At 47.8% G+C, this 21,079-nt stretch overlaps 6 protein-coding genes and 1 non-coding gene across 7 annotated transcripts; 4 read left to right on the top strand and 3 right to left on the bottom strand.

The window, feature by feature from the left end:
- Positions 1-460: 460 nt before the first annotated feature.
- BO85DRAFT_522848 (carbon-nitrogen hydrolase family protein) lies at positions 461-1,739 on the bottom strand. Its single transcript, XM_025665300.1, has 3 exons — positions 1,482-1,739; positions 1,247-1,424; positions 461-1,144 (listed from the first exon to the last, which is right to left on the bottom strand). Exons 1-3 carry the CDS (start codon positions 1,649-1,651, stop codon positions 530-532), a joined length of 963 nt encoding a protein of 320 aa, XP_025512400.1. The 5' UTR covers positions 1,652-1,739; the 3' UTR covers positions 461-529.
- Positions 1,740-2,458: 719 nt separating this feature from the next.
- BO85DRAFT_403897 (sugar transporter family protein) lies at positions 2,459-4,038 on the top strand (the record flags this gene model as incomplete). The annotated part of the gene is made up of 2 exons (XM_025657252.1): positions 2,459-2,488; positions 2,569-4,038. 2 exons carry the CDS (start codon positions 2,459-2,461, stop codon positions 4,036-4,038), a joined length of 1,500 nt encoding a protein of 499 aa, XP_025512399.1.
- A 1,017-nt stretch (positions 4,039-5,055) lies between these two features.
- BO85DRAFT_522846 (Zn(II)2Cys6 transcription factor) lies at positions 5,056-7,918 on the top strand. The gene is made up of 9 exons (XM_025665299.1): positions 5,056-5,265; positions 5,332-5,414; positions 5,470-6,197; positions 6,258-6,390; positions 6,444-6,653; positions 6,711-6,866; positions 6,936-7,086; positions 7,165-7,644; positions 7,722-7,918. The coding sequence occupies exons 1-8, from the start codon at positions 5,197-5,199 to the stop codon at positions 7,579-7,581; spliced, it is 1,947 nt and encodes a 648-aa protein (XP_025512398.1). The 5' UTR covers positions 5,056-5,196; the 3' UTR covers positions 7,582-7,644; positions 7,722-7,918.
- Positions 7,919-12,151: 4,233 nt separating this feature from the next.
- On the top strand, positions 12,152-12,222 carry BO85DRAFT_t232. Its single transcript has one exon. It is a non-coding gene; the product is annotated as a tRNA-Gly (tRNA).
- A 351-nt stretch (positions 12,223-12,573) lies between these two features.
- On the bottom strand, positions 12,574-16,640 carry BO85DRAFT_379409 (FAD/NAD(P)-binding domain-containing protein; the record flags this gene model as incomplete). Its single annotated transcript, XM_025656339.1, has 8 exons — positions 12,574-14,549; positions 14,595-14,778; positions 14,810-15,312; positions 15,362-15,494; positions 15,552-15,973; positions 16,036-16,152; positions 16,258-16,398; positions 16,457-16,640. 8 exons carry the CDS (start codon positions 16,638-16,640, stop codon positions 12,574-12,576), a joined length of 3,660 nt encoding a protein of 1,219 aa, XP_025512397.1.
- Positions 16,641-17,707: 1,067 nt separating this feature from the next.
- Positions 17,708-18,773, bottom strand: BO85DRAFT_403889 (enoyl-CoA hydratase/isomerase family protein; the record flags this gene model as incomplete). The annotated part of the gene is made up of 3 exons (XM_025657251.1): positions 17,708-17,882; positions 17,954-18,579; positions 18,664-18,773. 3 exons carry the CDS (start codon positions 18,771-18,773, stop codon positions 17,773-17,775), a joined length of 846 nt encoding a protein of 281 aa, XP_025512396.1. The 3' UTR covers positions 17,708-17,772.
- Positions 18,774-19,599: 826 nt separating this feature from the next.
- Positions 19,600-20,367, top strand: BO85DRAFT_500440 (NYN domain-containing protein; the record flags this gene model as incomplete). The annotated part of the gene is made up of 1 exon (XM_025664121.1): positions 19,600-20,367. One exon carries the CDS (start codon positions 19,600-19,602, stop codon positions 20,365-20,367), a length of 768 nt encoding a protein of 255 aa, XP_025512395.1.
- Positions 20,368-21,079: the final 712 nt, after the last annotated feature.

Below are 21,079 nucleotides of genomic sequence, written 5' to 3'. Positions count from 1 at the left end.
GTATTATTATGTGTATCTAAAAGGCACTTGCCTTTTTTTTTTTTTTTTTTTTTTTTTTTTTTTTTTTTTTTTTTTTTTTTTTTTTTTTTTTTTTCTTTTTTCCCGTATTATGTTATCCTGTAGCTTTACCTTTCGCTTTTTCTGACGGCAGTTTTCACATGCGAGCCAGACACGGCGTTTTACGTCCATAACTATCGTCGCACTAGGGAAGCTGTTCGTCGAGACAGCGTGAAAGATAGCATGAATGAAAAGGTAAGGGAAAAGTAGCAGTCTGGGAGGGGGAAGAACGGGGGCATGCGGCGGACAGGCGGCTTTATAGGTGCATAGGTTGTCTGGAAGTTACAGTAGCTAGTTTACGTAAAACAACGTGAGCTGTTGAAATTAGATAAGAGCTGATACTCCCTACGAGAACAAATTCAAGATACCTCTTTCAGATTCATCATTCTTATCAAGCAAAGAAGTTGCTGGTCCAGAACAGTCTAAAATAGTCCACTTTCTTAATCTGCTATGGTTTCGGTGCTGTTAATCCTCATGCGAAGTGTACCTGGCTGGCTGCATTGTTGGTGACCTTCAGGCTGAGAAGATCCGGCCGCGAGTAGTGACCAACCACATCTAGGTTTTGCTTCGCACGCCATTTCTCAGCAAGTTCCACGTCGGCATACAGGATTACCTCCTCGCCCGCGTCTGGAGCTTCTACAAGAGGCTCTCCTGCGGGCCCATAGATCATCGAGAATCCACCACCGGGAGCCTTGACAAATGACCACTTATCCACCTTGTTGCGCTCGCAATTCTCCGCAGACATCACTTGTGAGCAGATTAGGGTGAAGCATGCGCCCTCCATGGACATCACCTGAGTCAGCTTCCCGCACATCTCGCTGGAAATGTGGTATTGCATCTCGGCACACGCGCCAAAGATCAAAGGCCAGCTAGCAATGTGGATGTCGACATTCTGTGCGTACTCGTAGTACCGCAATAGGGTCTGGGTGTGTTCCCAGCAGTTCAACCCTCCGATATTGCCAAACGAGCTCTTGACCACCGACTTGAGCGAATCAGCCTGGCCCTCGCCCCAGAAGCCACGCTCAACATGAGTGGGCTTGATCTTACGGCGATGATGAACAATATCGCCATTTTCGTCAATGAATGACTTGAATCATATACCATAAGCTTGTGGGTCTTTGGAAAAAAAAAAAAAAAAGAGAGAGAGAAAAAGAAAAAGAAAACCATAAGGCAACGGACACTTTCTTACCTGAGAAATATACAAAGATCCTTGATATCTCTCGCTGTAGCCAAGCACACAGAAGATGCCAGCTTCTTTGACAGCGCAGCGGATGCGATTCATTTCTTCGGAGTCTCGCTCCAATGAATTACGAAAGTACTCAACCATGAACTCCACGTTGTCCACCACAGACTGATTCCAGATGCTCCTGGCCACGGTCAGTGCATGCTACTCAGGTCTAAAAGGCGTCTTGTGCTGTGCTTACCAGGGATAACCAGGGATCCAAACTTCGGGAAATCCCATCACGTTCGCGCCATTCTTGCCGGCTTCGATAATCAATCGGATGGTTTTCTCGACGCCCTTCTGTAAATTGTTCCATTCGGGCTCGGCTTGAACAGCTGCCACGCGGATAGTCTTTGGCCCGTCGTGAGACATGTTGTATGAATGAGAAAAGGAAGAATGCTTATTCTAGTTCGGAAAAGATATGTTGAGAATGAATGAATTGGATCGTGATTTTATAGTAGATTTTTCTCTCTCTCTCTTACACTCTAGTGACTTTCCGACATATACTCTCCGATGGAAGGTCAGGCAAGCTGAAGTTGGTGACGGGCCAGGAGTATCCGAGTATCACATGTAATAGAAATTGTACGGCTCCACCAGAGGCCTCTAGCTCGATAAAGATAAGGCAACCGAAATGCGGAGCGTAACAAGATAGTCGCGGGTGCGCATTTTCCGGAGACCCACTGTCCCGAAGTTTCCTTTGGCCAGTGCGCAGCACAGATGATTGGTACACATCTTTACACTTACAAAAAATTTACTAAAATGATCACAAGAGAGTTTTTCAAATTTTAGTCGACGGCACGAAGATCGAGGATAAAACGAATAAGCACGTTACCGACTAGTACAGCGAGGATGGCTGCCCTCCAATTCGCTATTCGTGCGGTTAAACACTACCCTATCAGCTTATCTCGACATAACAACCTGTCGATTGCCCCACCGAATTTGTCGACCCTTACCCTGGCTTTTGGTAAACCTAATTCACTATCTTCATCCCTGACGAAGTAAACAAGTCTAATCCGGGCCAAGAACTTCCGATCATCATAGGATACATACATGATAAGGGTTGTCAAATGACAATCTGGAAGAGCATGAAGCCAAAACTAACCTCTGAAGATATAGAGAAGACTGGTTTGCTCGCCAAAAAAAAAGAAAAAAAAAAAGGCCGTGTCGTTGATCATCGAAATGCCGTCCCTCAGCGCTTACAACGCTTCCGTATGTGAAATTTATGTAATCCTGAATGAATCTCGGCTTGATCCTGGGCTGACTTAAATTCCCTTTCTCCATTTGCACAGATTATTGCGTTTGCGACATTTGGTAGTATCACATACGGATACTGTGCAAGCATCATTAGTTCAACATTGGGCCAGCCAACGTTTGTGTCTTATTTTAAGCTTGGGACTGCCGACAATGCCTCTGCCTTGGAGGGAGCTATGAATGGCCTCTTTCAAGCCGGTGGACTCTTTGGCACTTTGCTATCAGCTTGGGTAGCTGATCGATACGGGCGCTGCAAGGCAATTTTCATGTACACTGTCATCACAATCATTGGCGGTGCGCTACAAACTGGATCTGTTCACATTGCCATGTTCTTGGTCGCTCGATTCATTACCGGTCTTGGGATTGGAGGCCTTCTTATGCTCGTTCCATTATGGCAAAGTGAGGTCTCTCCGCCGGGTCATCGTGGCCTCTTGGTAGGACTGCACGGGGTCAGCATTCTGATTGGTTATGGGTTGTCGACGTGGATTGGGTATGGATTCTTCTTCCTCAAGGGTACTGAGGCCCAATGGCGAGTTCCACTTGCTATTCAAATTGCACCTGCTTCTATTCTTGGCTGTGGGATTCTGATGATTCCGGAGTCACCTCGGTGGCTGGTGAAAAATGGTTATGTCGAAGCTGCGAACGCTGTCCTCCATCGCATCCATAAAGATGCCAACGATCCCGACAATACGTTTGCTCAGGAGGAGTTCAATCAGATCCAGTCCCAACTATCTTATGAAGCAACGCTACCCTCCTCCTGGAAATCGATCGCGACCGTGCCACACTACCGAAAACGCGCTTGGATTGGTTTCTTGACCATGTTCGCGGGTCAATTTACGGGAACGCTAGTGATAAATAACTATGGGCCAACCTTGTATTCAAGCCTAGGGTATGGGTCCGCTGATACACTACTGCTATCCGCCGGGTGGATCACAGAGGGGCTGTTCGCCAACATGCTAAATGCCTACCTCCTAGATCGCGTGGGAAGGAAATGGCTGATGACGACCGGGCTTGCCGGGTGTGTCTTGGCCCTTGTGGGTGAATGTATCTTCCTTGCGCTTTTTCAAGGGACTAACAACAAGGCTGGTAATTCGGTCGCTGTCTTCTTCCTCTACCTGCACCTGGCGATCTACGGGTCATGTATGGACGCGTCTACTTATGTATTTGCTTCCGAAATTTGGCCCACGCATCTCCGAGCGAAAGGATTTGCTCTCTCGTGCTCCGGCCTTTTCCTGGGTTCCCTCATTCTCCTAGTCTCTGCACCAACGGCTTTCGCCAATGTTGGGTGGAAATTCTACCTCGTCATGGTTATTGTTTCTTCGATCAACATTGCCATCTTTGCTCTCTTTCTCCCCGAGACGAAGGGTCTTCCTCTGGAGGAGATTGCGGCACGTTTTGGAGATCCCGTCACCTCTCACTTCGATGCCCAAGTCCAGGTGATCAACGGAGAAGATGACCTTAAGAATTTGTCCCCGAGCCCTCCAGCAGAAAAGGCTAGCCGCCCCTAGCCCATTGTCTTCGAAATATGGGGCTCAATGGGGGAGGTTCCGGGGGGGGCAGGTTTTTTCTTTTTTTTTTTTCCCTCGTACGTGTCATGTATGTTTACGTCAGTTAGAAGAGAGGGCTTAGTCAATTGATCTCATACATGCCATAAGCGTTTCAATGAATCACTGAAATCCATCAAGTCTTTTCTTAACATATGAAAAAAAATATCCTATTTTGAAGTAATTTCGTTGATTATTCTGATGCTTTACCATAGTAATTGTAACATTGGGGACACAAATATATATACGGATCTATACTTCAACTAACTGTCCTATACTGCCCTGTAGGTTAGATATACCATCTAGATTATATGCCTTTGACATCTGATTATCAGTGTATATGGTTGCTTAGATACGAATTTGTAATTTATCGCATTTACTATGTGTTTTGGAGTGCGGAGCTCGGCCGTGAATTACGTTAAGCGGTTACAGTTAATGTAATTCCCGGCCGAGCTCCGCACCCCAAAACACATAGTGACAATGATAAACTACTACTCTATCTTTCAACGCTAAGTGGTCAGAATACAGTCCTCGTGTATTCAAGCGCTTAATATATCGTATTGAGCATGCTTATTAGATCAGAGAGTATCTTGAAGCATATAATACCGATATAAATATCGATATCACTCGACCAGCGGCACATATTTGGTAATACGGGTAAGTAATGATTAATCTAGTTTTCAGTCAAGCTACACTCTTTCTTGTGTAAGGAAATAATATCATGCCCAAAACTGAGTGAAACTAACTTCTCGTTGTTGATATATTGTGGTCTGAAAAGTCCAATTTCCTATATATATTAGGGTGACCGGGCCAACCGTGTGACCGGCGAGACCGTGAAGTACGTTAACGTCATTGAAAACAGTTTCCATGACTAATAATAATAATATTCCAAACCCCGATCCAAACCCCGACTGATTAGCATCGTATTGTTCGAATACGTCTGCAACTCATGTAATGAATGATATCAGTCTTAGGTTTCCAAAAGGCTATCCCTGCCTACAACTTTGTCCTTCTCAGCGCTTGCAATCACACACCCATCTGAGAAATTATCCATAATTCTTTGCTACCCTGCCGGTTGCCAGTATTAATCACTCAGCGGTGCATCTTCTATTCCGAAGAGCAATGTCGAGTCACGCCAGTCGGAGGCGTGTCGCAATTGCTTGTAATTCCTGTCGTATCAAGAGAACACGGGTAAGTCTGGCTAAAGAAAGCAGTTCCGATCTTGTCTCATCAGAGTGTGGCTAAAGAACAGGACAGTGTGACGGTCAGTTCCCCACATGTTCAAGATGTTTCGAAACTGTCAGTGAGTGCACGTACGACCATCGATCAGACCGGCGCAAGTATGTGTACCTCTCCGACTCGCCGGCGAACAAAGCAAGGCTCACTTGGATGTAGACCGCCGAGTAAGAGGTATGTTGAGGCATTACTTTCCCGCATTGGGGTCCTGGAACGCAGGCTATATCAGCTGCAATCCTCAGATGCTCGACACATTCAGGCGGTTCCAGTCCCACAAAGTGATATTGCGACCGGCGAAGAAGTCACGCAGCCAGCATTGGTAACGTCCTCGGAAACGAGTGATCTCATCCGTGATTTGACTCAGCTATACGGTCATCTTGACATTGCTGAGGATGGGCATCTTCGCTATTTCGGGGCACCTAGTTATTTCAACCTCCTCCGCCGCTCCCAGTATCACCCGAGGATGACCGACAGTGCGAGTGATTTTTCCGATTCGAAGGATGAGTACCACGAGATCTCCTCTGGTCTAACGGCGGACGTGCAAAGTGAATTGCTAGCTCATTTCTGGACGTGGCAAAATTCCTGGCAGTATTTGGTGCACAAACGAAAGTTTTGCGATGCTATTGCAAATGGTGTTTATGATACCTACTGCACCCCTCTGCTACTACAATGTGTCTTGGCCCTCGCCGCTCGATACTCGGATCGAGTAGAAGTTCGAGATTCGCCGGATATGCCAGAGACGGCTGGTAATGCGTTGGCGGAACAGGCGAAGGCCATCCTACATTTTGAAATGGAAAGCCCGACCACCTCGACCGTAGCCTCGCTTGCAATTCTTGCTCTGAGGGAAATGTCTGTCAATAAGGAAGCTCTGGGGTGGACATATGTGGGTATGGACCTTCATCGCTGAAGTGATTTTTTACCATGGGGTGGATTTAACGCCACGACAGGGATGGCGATTCGGATTGCTTATAATCTCGGCTTGAATCACGACTGTGCCGCCTGGGTCGAACAAGGGAAGATCACTGAAGACGAGGCAGAGATCAGGAAGATCACCTGGTGGGGATGCTTTTTGCTAGACAAGTAAGCTGCAAGAACCCATGGGAAAATATGTAAACATTACTAACAGATTCCAGGCTTTTTGTCGTAGCACTCGGTCGTACAGGGATGATTTCACAACGAGACATATCTGTGTCAAAACCATCACTACTCCCGGAGATGGAATATCACTCTTGGATGAGCGACGGGCCCATTACAGGCATTTCCATCCCCGTGTCCCACTCTGTTTCGAACATGAATAACACTTGCGAAATATTCGAGATTGCGTGCCCTGCGCTAGAAGAGATGTGAGTTGACATTGGGGAAGACTTTAATTACATTGCTTGGGCGCTGATTGCCCGCAGGTATGCCCCCAACAGTCGTCTGAGCTTATCTGAAAAGGAAGCTATGGCAACGAAAACGTATGTAGAGATCAGTCATTTTTATGACCACCTTCCCGGAATCCTGAAACTTCCAGCATCGGCTAAGACTGCCCGGCCGGCACATGTTTATTCACTTCAGTAAGTGATGTCATTTCCTGGGAAAACTGCCGGGGCTTGATCGAGAAAGGGAATAACATACCGCGCTAGTCTGCAATATTACGTTATCGTGATTCTGCTTCATCGCCCATTTCTTCGAGATAATGACCGAGACTCACTAGAGGGTTACAATAAGCTTTGCTGGGATGCCGCCGGGCAGGTCACAGCCATCATGAGAGCTTACCGCGCACACTACTCACTTGTAAGTCTAGCATATTAAAGGTGCTATAGATGGGGGAGGCTGGTGTCTGGTCTTGGCTGATTTCCTGTACATGAACAGAGACGAATTCCAATCTCTACAATCCATGTAGTTGGAACGGCGTCCATCATCCACTTGCTCGTGGCCACGTCACAGAAAGGCACTATTGCTCAAACAGCGGCAAGATTGCTCAAATTCAACATCGCATGTCTGCATGAAATGTCTCAAGCTTGGACCTGGAGTTTAAGAGCCATCAGATCCCTCCAAATTCTAGCGGAAGATTGGTTGGAGCTGGCTAAGCCACAGACACGTCATTCCACTTGTGCAGAACTTCCCGCTTCTCCCAGTCAGCAAAATCCGGAGGATTTTGAAAGTGAAGTATTGGAGTGGCTAACGGATATTGAAAATATCTCGCGCCATCCGACTAGGTCGTTGGTGCTTGACCATTATTCATGGCCTATGGGATTCTTCCGATTTGATCCATCATCCAAAGGCTGATCGATCGCAGCGTGAAAATATCTCTCAGCTAAATCACCCGCAAAAGCTACATCTATCCACAATGTAAGCATTATTCTACCTGCCAAGATTAGTTTCATCGTCACTCAATTCTTTGCCTAACGAATTCGCGCGGTACGTAGCTGTTTTCGCTTACTGACCCTCAACGGTTATGGTAGCCACATTACACCTTCATTCAACCGAATCTGCGCAAAAAACGATATTATACCTCTTTTTATGCGTGCATATTCTTCATATCTACTAGAACCACTAGATATTAGCTGCTTTGTAGTAATTAATTATGTATATCTACATCTGGCATCTCAGCTATATAATCCAGACATTTTCGGCCTTTTGCCCCCACGATTTCCAGAAGCCGTCTATGCAGAAGATTATATGGCAGAGACGCCTCTGTTGCGAGTTATCATGAGCACTTCAGCTAAGGAGTACCAGTGTGCGATGAAACTTTTGTTTGAGAACGCGAACCGAGGTACTCGATGTTTGGATTGGCAATGGAATGCATTGAGGACTGTTGTGTCACGCCGTGACCTGAAAATGTGTTCCATACTGATCTACATTGGTAACATCAATCCCCTTGCAGCCCTGATCGACGATGGTGAAGGCCAGAAGAACTAACAAGAAAGAGGCCCTGGGAGCGATGACAATATGTTGCGTAACTTACTCGACCTCCTTTCTTCCAAGAATCACACCGCGGACATAGACCTTCGACATCTGAGCGAGAAGCATTATATCAAGTTCCTTGATGATTACACTGAATGATGCTCAGCACGGCATTACCACAAACCCAGATGTAAAAGGACTTTCTTTTAGCATCAACGGATCTGAACTGGACCAGAGCGTCAAGATACCATGCAATAAAAGGAATTATCTTGCTCTTTCCATTTTGCTACCTTTTATGTGGACCGGAGAAGCAGAGGAAAGAACGAGAGACAGCCTAAAACGAACATGCTGTTTTCGAGAAGACTCCTTAGCCGTTCCTTTTCTTCTCACACACACACACACACACTCTACCACACATAAATCTTTTGGTTGTACTATCTCGTACAGAGTTTTATACTATGGGCTCAACATCAAGAGGGCACTACTGAGCAAGAAATCCGTCGTTTAGAGGATATAGAATGGCTTTTTGTTAGGCTGCCGATGGATAGAAAGAAGCAGAGGACGTTGTATGAATGCTGGACTTTTTAAATAGTAAATAATTATTCTAGACATACTAGACATCCTAACACCTTAGGCATAGTTCACATTAGGCAGGTAAATTCTGTTGCACTGCGGGGTGTGCTGATGGGCCTCTCACAGGAGAGCGTAGTGCATATAGTCTCAACCTATCGCAGCCCGTCCCTTGGCGCCATTCAATCTTGGAAGTTTGTCAGCGGCTGGGGAAATTGTGGCCTACTATTCTCTTAGAAACTCACATTTGGTCTCTGCCGTTTGGATTTTCTGTGGCTAAGCGACCTGTCACCGCGCGGATTTTGAATTTGCCATAAGTTACAGGATTTTGACGCTTGAATTGAACTAGCTGTCGCAGCACCAGGATTGATGGATACACGGACAAAGGAGAGACTGTATTTGGAAGATTATTGTGTTCTGAGTTGTCTGCCAGAGCATTAGCACAACAAGCTCTAGGTGACCCGTGATTCAATCAATAGTTAGCACACAAAGCATGAGAATTAGTGAGAAACTTTCCTCCAACTGAGCTTGTTTAGCGAGTCTCGGACAGTCAGATCCTGATTTGCCAATGCACGAGGGGCAGAAATTGTTGCAAAGTCTGCGATAGGTTTATCTTTTACATATTTGGTTTTGGAGGTACGGCTTGCCCGTTTTTCTAGCCTATCTTTCGTGACTGTCGCCCAATGCTTCATCTGGTTAGTTAGGAATATGTACCCAGCAGTCATTGGAGTAGGTGCTGGTGTATCTCACTAGCCTTTGGTGTATGCTGGCCGTTGTATAATCATGATTAATCATGGACATACGGGCCTAGCACGGACTTACAGTAATCGTAGTGCTCTAACAGAAGCAGGTCGAAGGTGCCAACATCAGCGTTGCCATTCTGTCCCAAGGTAAGCAAGCCAATAACACTGTTCTGAGCCCAGCTGAGAGGGTCAGTGCGGTGGTCGGGCGATGCTATGTGATTCTCACCCTGTCTATTGCGCGCTCACCCACTTCTCACCCGGACGGCAACCCACCCGACTATCTGCCGTACTTAAGCCACACGCCGGGAGGTTAGTACTTGGGTAGGTGCCACCAGCAAATCCCTTCTGTTATATGTTTTTCCCATTTTCTTTCACTTTTTCTAAGATTGAAGAAAGATATTCTTTATTTTTGGTCCTAATTGCTAAAATTATAATTTCCCTTTGCACTGTAGAACTTGTCATATTATGTAGAGAACAAGAGTTCCGTGGTCCAAATGCCATGACGAGACTGCCTTGGTGGTAATGCTGGGATTGCTGTGATGGATAGAATATATGGTTTTCGTATTGCCATAGCTTGCCAGGAAACTGCGAGGTGCCATAGGACATCCTGCCGGATGGATGCTTGCCGCTCTTTGAGGCAAGACACTTCCACGTGACAATGCAGCCGTATGAGCTCCATGCTAAAGCGCCATTTTCTTGTGCATTGAAAATTGTATCAGCTGACTACTTGATCGAATCGGCTCAATAATAGAAGATGAGGTCATACGCTGATGGTTGGAAAAAGACGCTTTCGTCTGGATGCTGTACGTGCAGCTGAGTCATCTTCGGCGCATCGCTTCGTAGTTAATCTCTGCGTCTGCTCCATCGACGTTATTGCAGCTCACTTGCACGTTGTTGTTGGTCGCTCAAAGCCTCTTGAAGTAACTCGCCAGTGCGGCATTGCTGATCAAAGCAACTTATCAAGAACTCGCGTAGCTGAGCCGCAGTTTCTGGCGGGCTGGAATCCATCTGACGCAGCAGAGTACTGAACACCCCTGCAGTGATTGGGGCATCCAGCTGCGTAAGATCAGGCACATGTCTAGCTTCCGGAAGGTCGAACCCCGCCCGTTTGTAGACAAGTCCCTTGCTGACAGGCCACATTCCTGAATTTCGCCAGCCCGTGAAGATGTTCTCTGGGTCCAGGGCCTCCTGCCGGGAAAGCCACCATAGCGGAACGAACTCATCCCGACCAATGCGGAAGTGGCCGGCCTGTAAAGCATTCCGTAGTTCATCAGTGTAGATATTGGTGAGTTTTGAGAGCGTCCCAACATCTAGTGGATGCAGGAGATGCGAGGTGCTTGGAGGGATGCAAAGTGGTATGATATGATTTTCCCAGCAGGCGAGGAAAAGCTCAAATGAAACAGGAGAAGAGTGTCCATCTAGCAGGAGCAAACGCATGGCTCGATTCGATGATGTGCCACGTTGAGATAGAGTCTTCTGAGAAACCGCTGTTTGTGGTATGAACGTTTTAGTCAACCACTTCAACTGATGTTTTTCATTGCTGAAGCCTTTCTCTTCACATCCCACCTGTGCTTTCTTGTCAGGGATCATCTTTTTCCAAGAAGACTCGACCGCATTCCCTTTGAAAATGACATAAGGAGCAAGTACCCGGCCACCCGTATTGCAACACTCAATCGTAGAGACCCAGTCTTCGCTGAGCGCGAGTAATCTACTGGCTTTATGTTGGAGTGACTTTTTGGAAATGATGGTCTTCTGGGTGCGGCCTTGTGGAATCTCAAGCATGAATCCCTTTTCATCGGCATTCCAGATATCGTCGGGGTGGATATCATACTGCTTTCTCGTCTTATCGAAGAGATCAATAAAGCGGGAGATTTTATCAGGTTGAGGTTGCTTGGGTCTCTTATGATCCTCAGTATATGAGTCGATAGTTTCCTTCAATTGAGGATGACATTCTAGGAATCGGCGACCCCAGGCCTGAGGGAGGGGCTTGATGTTCAGATATAACGAATCGCATTTTCGTTTGTGTAGAGCATTTCCAGCTTCGCGGACAAGGTGCGGCGAAGTCGGGAACCCTGATTGAAGCCATTGAACAATATACTGACAAACTCTAGGTCCATCTGCCTCACTTAGTTTATAAGGATCCTGAAAGGTGCGGGCCACTGGCTCGGGTTCTTCCCGATAGTACCGGGTATATAAAAGTGAATCCGAGACTGCGTAGCGCACTGCTGCTTCATGTAGCGAGGCAATCTCGCCATTGCGTAAGCTCTCAATGGCTTCGTCTAATGTTGCATCCAGTAGCGGGCAGTCAACTTCTCCTGATGGAGGTGGTGACTCGCAACAGACACAGCGAGACCGCAGAGGGGAAGGTGCGCGGAAAGCATCCTCCAGTCTGTCAACTGTGTCTTGCATTACATTGAATTTAGTTGTAGTTTGAAAGTATAGTTTGATCTACCTACCCTCCATGATGATCACCGAGGCTTTGAAGGCAGACTGCGCGAGTTAGCAACCGGGCTGATGAAAGTTGGACGCGTTGTTGTGTACATCGAAGGTTCGCGTTTAGTCCGACGGAAGGTTGACGCGGGAATCTCACTGATATTTTCCTTCTTATAGCATAAATAGTGAGCGTAATATAACAACTAGCATCATTGGTCTAGTGGTAGAATTCATCGTTGCCATCGATGAGGCCCGTGTTCGATTCACGGATGATGCAAGCAAATTTCTTTTTTTTTCACTCTTCCCGCCTCCCGTCAGTCACCTCTTCATCTCTTCTGCATGACATTTTGTTTTCAACTCAGCTTTTGGCTGGGTACCTGGTACGAGAATTTATCATAAACAAAGTCTTTATATTAACAGAATGATTAATCCATCCGCTTGGTAGCCGCATCACTGCCTATACTACAGTAGTGGTAGTATTAAGTTAGTGGGAGCCTTAAAAGCGGAATGTCAAATCACGATCGTTCAGCGGATGTCCCAAAATATATAACGCTAATACAACAACTACTAACTTCAACAACAAGAAGAAGTTCGCACTGCCTAGCTCACAAACAATAAACAATAGCCATCAATTCCTCGTAACCCCCTGCTCGTGAACACACCCCTTAACATGCTCAAACACCCTCCAATAAACATCATCCGCTGCATTCTTCCCGATAACCGGATCCAAATGACCATAACCCTCAACCAAGAACCGACGATAGAGATGCTCCCCGAACCGACGTCTTAGCATCTCATAATCCCGTAGAGTCGACTCAGGCTTGAACACCTGGTTAACCGTACCCGACATAAACAAGATCGGAATATCCTGCAGATTACGAAGATTCCGATCGGTGAGGAGCGGACGCAGGTCATTGTCCAAGCACGCTCTATGGGTTCCCATGCGGGTAACATGTTCGAGGAGCTTGGTATGCGTATCTGCAAAGAACTGGCCAACGTTGTCATGAATGTTAGCGTCGAGGTTATTGTGGTTCCAGCACAAGCCGAATGCAAATGTCGTGCGATGGCAATGTGTCGAGGTGCAGATGTCTCGGCGGTTTTCGACGGGGTAAAATCGGAGGAGAATGTCAAGGACTCTATGGATAGGTTTGTTGCCGTCGGGCGACCCAATTGGGTAGTGTGTACCAGAGATGAACTCGTATAGCCGGATCAGGGCTGGCGTGGCGGCTTTCAGTGAGTTCCAGTAGGCTAGGACCTGCGTCATGAATACGGCGTTGGCTGTGATACCGAGTATGTGTGTGCGTTTGATGGTGCCGTCCAGTAGACCCATTGCGAGTGCCACGGAGCCTTGGCAGTGGGCTATCACATATGGTTTCCGCTTTTGCCCATGGAGAATATGTTGTAACGCCGCTGCGATATCGAGGCGGCAGTCGTAAACAGTGCATTGCGCGGATGTTTTGGCGTCGCTGCCCCAGCGAGGTGTCAAGACGTAGCATCGACATCCGCGTGCGGTGAAATACTCGACCATGTTGTATCGCAGATATGGAAGTGCAAAGGTGCTATGTGCAGCATTACCGGTGACTCCCGGGATGAATAAGACTGGCTGAGATCCGAGGAACTCGCCTTTGATAGCCTCGTTGGTGTTCGGCAACGGCTCGTACTCTTGTAAGCGTACAGTGACTCCATCCTCTGTTCTAAGGATTGTTGTATTGAAGGGCTGCTGTTTTGGGCCGGGGGAAGGATGAGGGGGGCGGCGAGACTTGGGAGCCGGCGTAAAAGGTCGAAGGAATACCACGACAAGCTGGAGAGCAAAGTAGGCCAGAAAAAGGACTAAGGCTGGAATTAGTCTGACTCTGAAAGGAACAGTTGCCCTGAATGATCTCATCTGTCGTCGGAAAGACGGCCATGATATGCGGAGGACACCCGCTCCTACTTTCATCTCGTCATCTCGAGTGATATGAACATTGACCTTAGTGGTCGCCTCCCACATTCCGCGAATGGAGATTGTAGAGGTTGAATCAATCTCTTTATATCCTTTTAGCTTGTAACTGATGCCTTCAAGTGAAAGAAGCCGAAGTGAGTACCTCAAAGCCGTTGACTCTGCTTGCTTTTTTGAGGGAACGAAAAACCGAATCCTGCCATCGACTACTCTCATCGGACCTCTGGATAGTCCACGACAGGCCACTGTTCCGGTGCATATGCCTTCATACTGTAACCCAAAAGTATCTAACATTGTGAGAACCATGCCATGCTTTGCATCTGAAGACTCACCTATTCTTCGACAAATTTCGATGGTAAGAAACATGCGCATGGTGCACGACGAACTGCGACCCAGTGTTTCGCATGCGTTAGAGTCCAAATCATTCGATTGCATATACATGTGTCCATCGAGGACCTCGGAGAACTGCCACCCGATTGATAATGGTGCCTGATCCACAGCCGCCTTCTGAAAGCCATGCTCTACCCTCCTTGATACCATCGGTTGCGAATAGACGTTGAGTCTTCCGTTTGGAGTGTCAGTATCGATGTAAAACTGTCGCTTTTTGGCAATCAAATCGATAGATCTCTCGGCAAGCGCGGTTATTGTAGCCATAGGATTCACGCCTAAGTTGTTAGCAATTGCAGCAGGCCTGGGGAACCTGTACCCACCTAATGCAGTTGGTATAACCGAGGCATCGCAGCACACAAGGCCTTCATGTGTCGCACTTCCATGGCCTTTATACACCTGGCCTAGATGATTAGTGACACCTCCACGACCTGTGCCAGTGCTACTCATATTGGCACCCCCGAGGGGGTGGACAGTGACTTCTTCCCGGTCACGACCTAGGAGCACCTTAGCATGCTAAGCTAACAACAATGGGGACCGTACCACGCAATAATGAAGATCCTATCTTCCCTCCTGCTCGGCTAATGACATAGCTCAGAGCGTATCGGATCTTGGAAAAATTTTCAGACCGTCCTTCTCCAGGACCATGTAGAATCGGTCGATCGTCTTTCAAGGTGAGTGTAAGTTCGTTACTGTCGTGTGACATGACGAGATAGGTCGACGTGCGTTGCATAGCGCCTCTCACTTTATATAGTTTGAATGGAAGCAACTTGAACTTGGAAATTGTTTCCCCAAACCGAGATATGCTCTCCGAGATTGATAATGGAGCTGGAAAACGTATGGTTTGCAGCACAAGCATGGCTTGAATTAGTGGACTCAACGCTTTTGGTATGCATCCGTCTTCAATTACATAACCGGCGAGCGCATCCCCTGGGGATAACCCTCTTCGATCCACAACGCCGGTGACTGTTGGACCTGGTCGGTTCGTAGGGCCTGATGCCGCCTCTGAGATGCCGTTCACCTTCGAGTCGCTGTTGTATCCTGAGGCTTGTCTTTAGTCATGGTCTACATCCATCTCGACCAGGCTTACCAAAGACCAACATGTCCCCATTCCCTGACATATTCCTTCCCACCATGGGTGAAATTGGCAGACCGTAGTCTTTTGAGCGAAGCAAAATCTCCGTTGTCCCCAAAGCGCCAGCCCCAAGGAAACACAACTCGTTCTAGGTTATTGACACCCTATAAGCGCAGGCTGATAAATGCTGGTTACCCAAACCTACAGCTTTGACCCAAAACAACTGGGTCTTGACTTCTTCACCAAAAGCCGACCTCCCTCTCCCATGCCACGCAAAGTACACCACGTAGCCTTCTTGGTTAGGTGCCTGCTCTATATACCGTACCTCGCATCCGCAAAAGATCTCAGCACCCCAGTTCCAGGCATCTGCAAGGTAAGTGGTAGCAACGGTATTTTTGGATCCATCATCTAGACCGGTACTTTCATTTCCCGAACCGCAATTCTCCTGCATCATGACGCCGACATGGTTGCGTTCTCGACGAAAGAATGTTGTCAGTGGTGTGCGGTAGAAACTTACTTCCCTGCCTAGCCATTCAGCTTGTGCCTGAATAGCTTCAAGCTTCAAAAGGCGTGGATGATCTTCTGGATATGGTGAAGGCTGTAGCATCTCTGCCGCGCGCGAGTAGTCTAGTTTGTAGACGTTAGGGACTATGAACCATGGCCCTCTTTACAATTCAATGCGGACTCACACGGTCGGAGCGCAGACATGTCATGTCTTATCTCTGAGGGCCATACACTCATCTGCAGAGTCTCTCGATCGGCTTCGAGAAAGACGCCTGCATTGATAAGTGAACAGCCGCCTAGTGCTGTATATTCATTGACAGACGTTAATGCTAGATGATCTCCATATGCAATTTCAAAATTGGGACCCTTTTCAGTCAAGGTTTACTTGTTGTGTAAGGTTGGCATACCACGAGCGACAAGAGCATGCTGCCCATCCCCCAGAATAAGCTGAAACAGGCGAGTGGGTTCGTCTGGCAACCGCCTTCGGGAAATGCCCGAGATGTTGAGATCCCCCAAACATTGAAAGAGGGAATACGGGAACGAGCCCGCTGCGGCATGATTGTCAGTGGCTGCACCCTGATGGATCGAGGTTGAGGGTATACGCACGACGTCTCTCCCAACCCAATTCAAGGACTGCGACGCTCTTTCCTGCTCGAGCCATTCGACTCGCCGCGACCCCAGCGCCATATCCAGACCCGACAACGACCACATCGTACTGGGCCCTCATTGACCTGAACGGACTGGTGAGGTGAGGGTAATCATCCGGTCGGTGCCCCTCTGTCGTAGTCATGGCTGGAGAACGGTGACTTGTTTCGAAAGAAGGTGTGTTCGAGAGAGCAACAAGTATTCGCGAAAAGGGTTGACTTTGAAGGCCCGTTTCGCCGTTGACTCATTCCTAGGCGATAATATATTGTATTTCCTTGGATTTTGCTTTCGTCACACACCACTCTGCAGCCTAATCAAGGTCAAATGTCAAGGCACCCAGACTAGTAGGAAATACGACGGCGTGGCGGATAAAGTGTGGCAGGGATTGGCTACATCCCGCACGCAGTTGCAGGTGGCTGAGGTGGGACTTCAAGCGGCAGTGAGAGCCCTCAAGGTTTAATAGGATGTATGTGTGATTGCTTGCCAGATTCCGATTGTCTCCTGGGCTTTTGTCTTTCCGTTGGATTTTGAATAGCCCACCGGGGGTGGTTTGAAGATGACCCGCATTCTCGAGGGGAGACATCAAGTCGAGATGTATAAGACTATATGGAAGGCAGTTACTAGAAAAGGCAGCAGGCAGAGTCAAGGGATTTCATCTTCAAGGCCCCGAGTAACTGGTGAAACGTGGAGTCCAGTGACAGTGTTGTGAATCCATTCTGGTGGAAGCGATCAGAATTCGAACCTAGTACTTACCGTGAGGGGGCTTTGACCGTCTGTCAGATTGAAGATAAGCACTCTGCCAATTTGATGCTGGGACCTGGGTTTGCAGCCCGACTAAGCGGCTGATTGGACCAGCAGGTCGATGCAACCTGAATCTACATACGAGGATCCACAACAGAACGAGTCTGTGCGGACGGGTGAACATGATGGACCGCTTAGCCTATTCAACCGTGCCTTGGCTTCTCGGCTTCAGCGTTTCCGGATAACATTGGAGGCATCATCTGCCGTGTCCAAGGTACAGAAAGAGCGCACGTAAACTAATTTGTTGGACTTCACTGGCTAGCATCAATGATATATCATGTCATTATTACTACTTGCATCGCTCTTTTCAGAATGCTGACAATGCAACGTTCACGAGATATATTCTCTCTATTTCCTGCGTTTGCAGTAGATCGTCCTGACTGGCCTCGCCTCTGCTTGAACCCGTCAAACTCGAGGCAGCCTGAATGCAAGCAAATAGTCATGCTGAGTACCAGTACCAGCAATGGACATTTACATCACAACTTCTCAAACGTGGGTTTTTTCCTTTGAATACCCGAAAGCAATGCGGCGGAAACATCCTTAGTCTGTAGCATGGCACTGTTCCAGACAGCCGTATGCCACAGCCCTAGAGTGTAGAGGATAGGATTAGCACCCGAATATATATTTAGATCCTAGGAATACCCAAAGTATACTTACCCTCCGGAACGGTATGATCCCTCGAATAATTCAGCAGCTCCTTGGTCCCCTGCACCGCCACCGGACTCTTGGTTGCTATCAGCTGTGCCAAATCCAACGCACCTCGGACCGTCTCCTCTTTGTTCTTGAACACGCGATTGACAAATCCCACGCGGAAAGCCTCCTCCGCGTCAAAGTTTCTCGCGGTTAAAGCCACCTCCTTCACCCACCCGTAATTTCCCACCACCTTGGGCAACCGACTCAACGTCCCGACATCCGCCGCCAAGCCAATGTCTACTTCCTTGACGGCAAAGCGGACATCCGCCGAGCAGACCCGCACATCAGCAGCCACACCAATGTCCACGGCGAGACCGTAGGAGATAGCGTGGTAAGCCACGATCACCGGTTTCTCGCACTTTTCGAGGGATGAGATGCACTCTTGCAACTCGTCAATGTGGCGGCGCAATTGGGCAGCTTTGCGGGCGGGATCGCTAGTGGTGTTGGTGTCGGAGAGGAGGCCTTCGGAGGCGGCTTTGACGTCGAGGCCGGCAGTGAATGCGCGGTCGCCGGCACCGGTGAGGACGATGGCGCGGACAGAGGAGTCCGAGGAGAGACGGGTAAAGATGGCGGAAAGTTCCAGCCACATACTTGGGAGGTGGAATACATATTAGTTTGGTCGGCAAGAAAGAGGGAGGGGGAGGAGGAGGAGGAGGAGGAGGTGGTGGTGGTACCTTTCAATGAAGGCGTTCATTTTGTCGGGGCGGTTGATCTCCACGTGAGCGACATATTGACGTTCGGGCGGGAATGTAACGTTGAAGTGTTGGTATGTGTAGTCGGACATGATGATGTGCGAGTTTATGCTGATGCTAGATAAGAGTGTCGATGCGGTGGAGTAAGTTGAATGAATGTTGTTGGACTTAAGGAAACCGTTGGAGCTTTGAAATTATAGAGTTGAAATTGGAGAGTTGCCGAGGAAGGAAGGGGGGAAAAGGGAGGGAGAGCTGCATCATATAGTTAGTGTTATCCGGGGAATGACTGCATTAAAGAGATGCCGAGGTCCAACGGCCAGATTTAATCAAGTAAGTAGCAAGTGACAGGCGCATAGCGAAAGGTTGACGAGTGGCCGGAATGGCTCCACCACGTGATTTTGACCAGTACTACTTAACTAGTATTTTCCCTCCTTCCAGCAGATTTCCTGCAACCACTGTCCGGATTCTCCTTGAAAGCCCAGGAATTTAAGAATAGAAAATTGTACCACCCTTAAATAGGGCACTTGGTCACTCTGAGTTCCATGGATTATTCACATCGCCCACCCGGCTCGCCTGCTCCCCGAGAGAGGGCTTCGCAGGGTTGCGGCTGTACTTTTCCAAGTACGCACCATCCATGACACGAATCACAACATTCGGACGTAAGCTGGGATGTACCTCTTGGTTATCCTATTGCAATGATTTCTGGAGGATACGAAGGAGGAGAGTTGATCGGATACGAACCGCCCCCTCTTGATCTTCCATCACGTAGATGTATCGTCATGACCTCGGTTATCAAAGTTTATCACAGTATAAGATACGAAGAAGTAAGCGGAGGTTCATGACAATTCCTGACTCGAAACCCATCCCGCTCAATAATTAAAGCAGTCAAGCATTTTGATACCTCCCAAGTCATCCAACATGGTCGCTGATGCCATGCCAAAATTCGCTGTTCTTATCGACGCAGACAATGCGCGTCATTCCAACATCCATCGCCTGCTCGCCGAAATTGCAAAATACGGAACAGTTCACGCAAAGCGAGCATATGGAGACTGGAGCAGTCAATATCTCATAGGCTGGAAGGACCAACTTCTTCATCACGCAATCCAACCTATACAACAATTTGCGTATACTCAGGGCAAAAATGCTACAGACTCAGCCATGATCATCGACGCTATGGATCTCCTTTATACTAGTCGCTATGATGGCTTCTGTCTTGTCTCCAGCGACAGTGACTTTACCAAATTAGCCTCTCGTATCCGCGAGTCCGGACTCGTGGTCTATGGTTTCGGCGAGCAAAAGACGCCAAAGCCTTTTGTTGCTGCGTGCAATAAATTCATTTATACGGAGAACCTCGTGCATGTTGATGAACTGGAGCCACATGCCACTAGCATCCGCGCACCTGAACACCGTGTAGCCATCGAGAAAGTACAAACCGACGAGCCCCTAGCAACTCAGCTACGAACATCGGTAGAAGCAGCCTCGGGTGATGACGGTTGGGCTAGTCTCTCCGAAGTTGGTGCGATCTTAACTAAGAGGCATCCAGAATTCGACTCCCGTAGTTACGGATATCACAAACTCAGTGATTTGATAGCTGCCTCTTCTTTGTTCGAAACCAACTTCCAGTCTCATCCACACAACTCATCAACCAGAATTTATGTCCGTGATACCCGCCGCAAGTCGAGCTGATTTGTTGGCTGGGGACAATGTTCGATCTTCATATCCTCTAGGAGTTGAATTCCCACTGAACCGCCTCGGGTAATAATTGCAAGCCTGAAAAAGGCTTGGTTTGCTGCAATACTGGAAACTCACACCAAGCTCTGCAACGTCGATTAATCCGCAAGCACTACGTCGAATTCAACAGCTATACAAGCCACTCCTTCACCTTAGTTAGGAGTTGCAGAGTGGAAATCGCTTCTGCCGCACTAACTATCAGGTGCCCGTGTGACTTAGTCTATGGTTTCATGATTGCCTGAAACAGATCACCTGAACAGGACTTGTTTCAGAAAGGCTATACTAAAAGTGAGGTGATAGCACCCTCATAATACATCCTCAGGGTATGCTGGGTTGGTCATAAAGCTACCGACCACTTTGGATTTTGATATGTTTTCGATATGTTGATGAAAACAACCCCCCTCCCTGCCTTTTTTTTTTTTTTTTTTTTTTTTTTTTTTTTTTAAAACAACCCCCCCCCCCCCCCCCCCCCCCCCCAAAAAAAAAGATAGTTGCTTAACCTGGAATACGTTCTGCCTGTATAATAAGTGTCAGTTTTCCAGGCTAGTCCATAAAAGTCACTTTCTATGCTTTCTTGCTTTCAGGCCTGAAGCTATCATATCCTCAATGTAGGTGAAAAATTCTATCAAACGATAGGAAGTACATTGAGCTTGTGGATAGTAGTACA

Source organism: Aspergillus piperis (assembly GCF_003184755.1).
Source record: "Aspergillus piperis CBS 112811 unplaced genomic scaffold BO85scaffold_19, whole genome shotgun sequence".
In the NCBI taxonomy this organism is placed as follows: Eukaryota; Fungi; Ascomycota; class Eurotiomycetes; order Eurotiales; family Aspergillaceae; genus Aspergillus; species Aspergillus piperis.
Note: the sequence above shows the minus strand (reverse complement) of the source record. Positions and strands in the feature narration are given on the sequence as shown.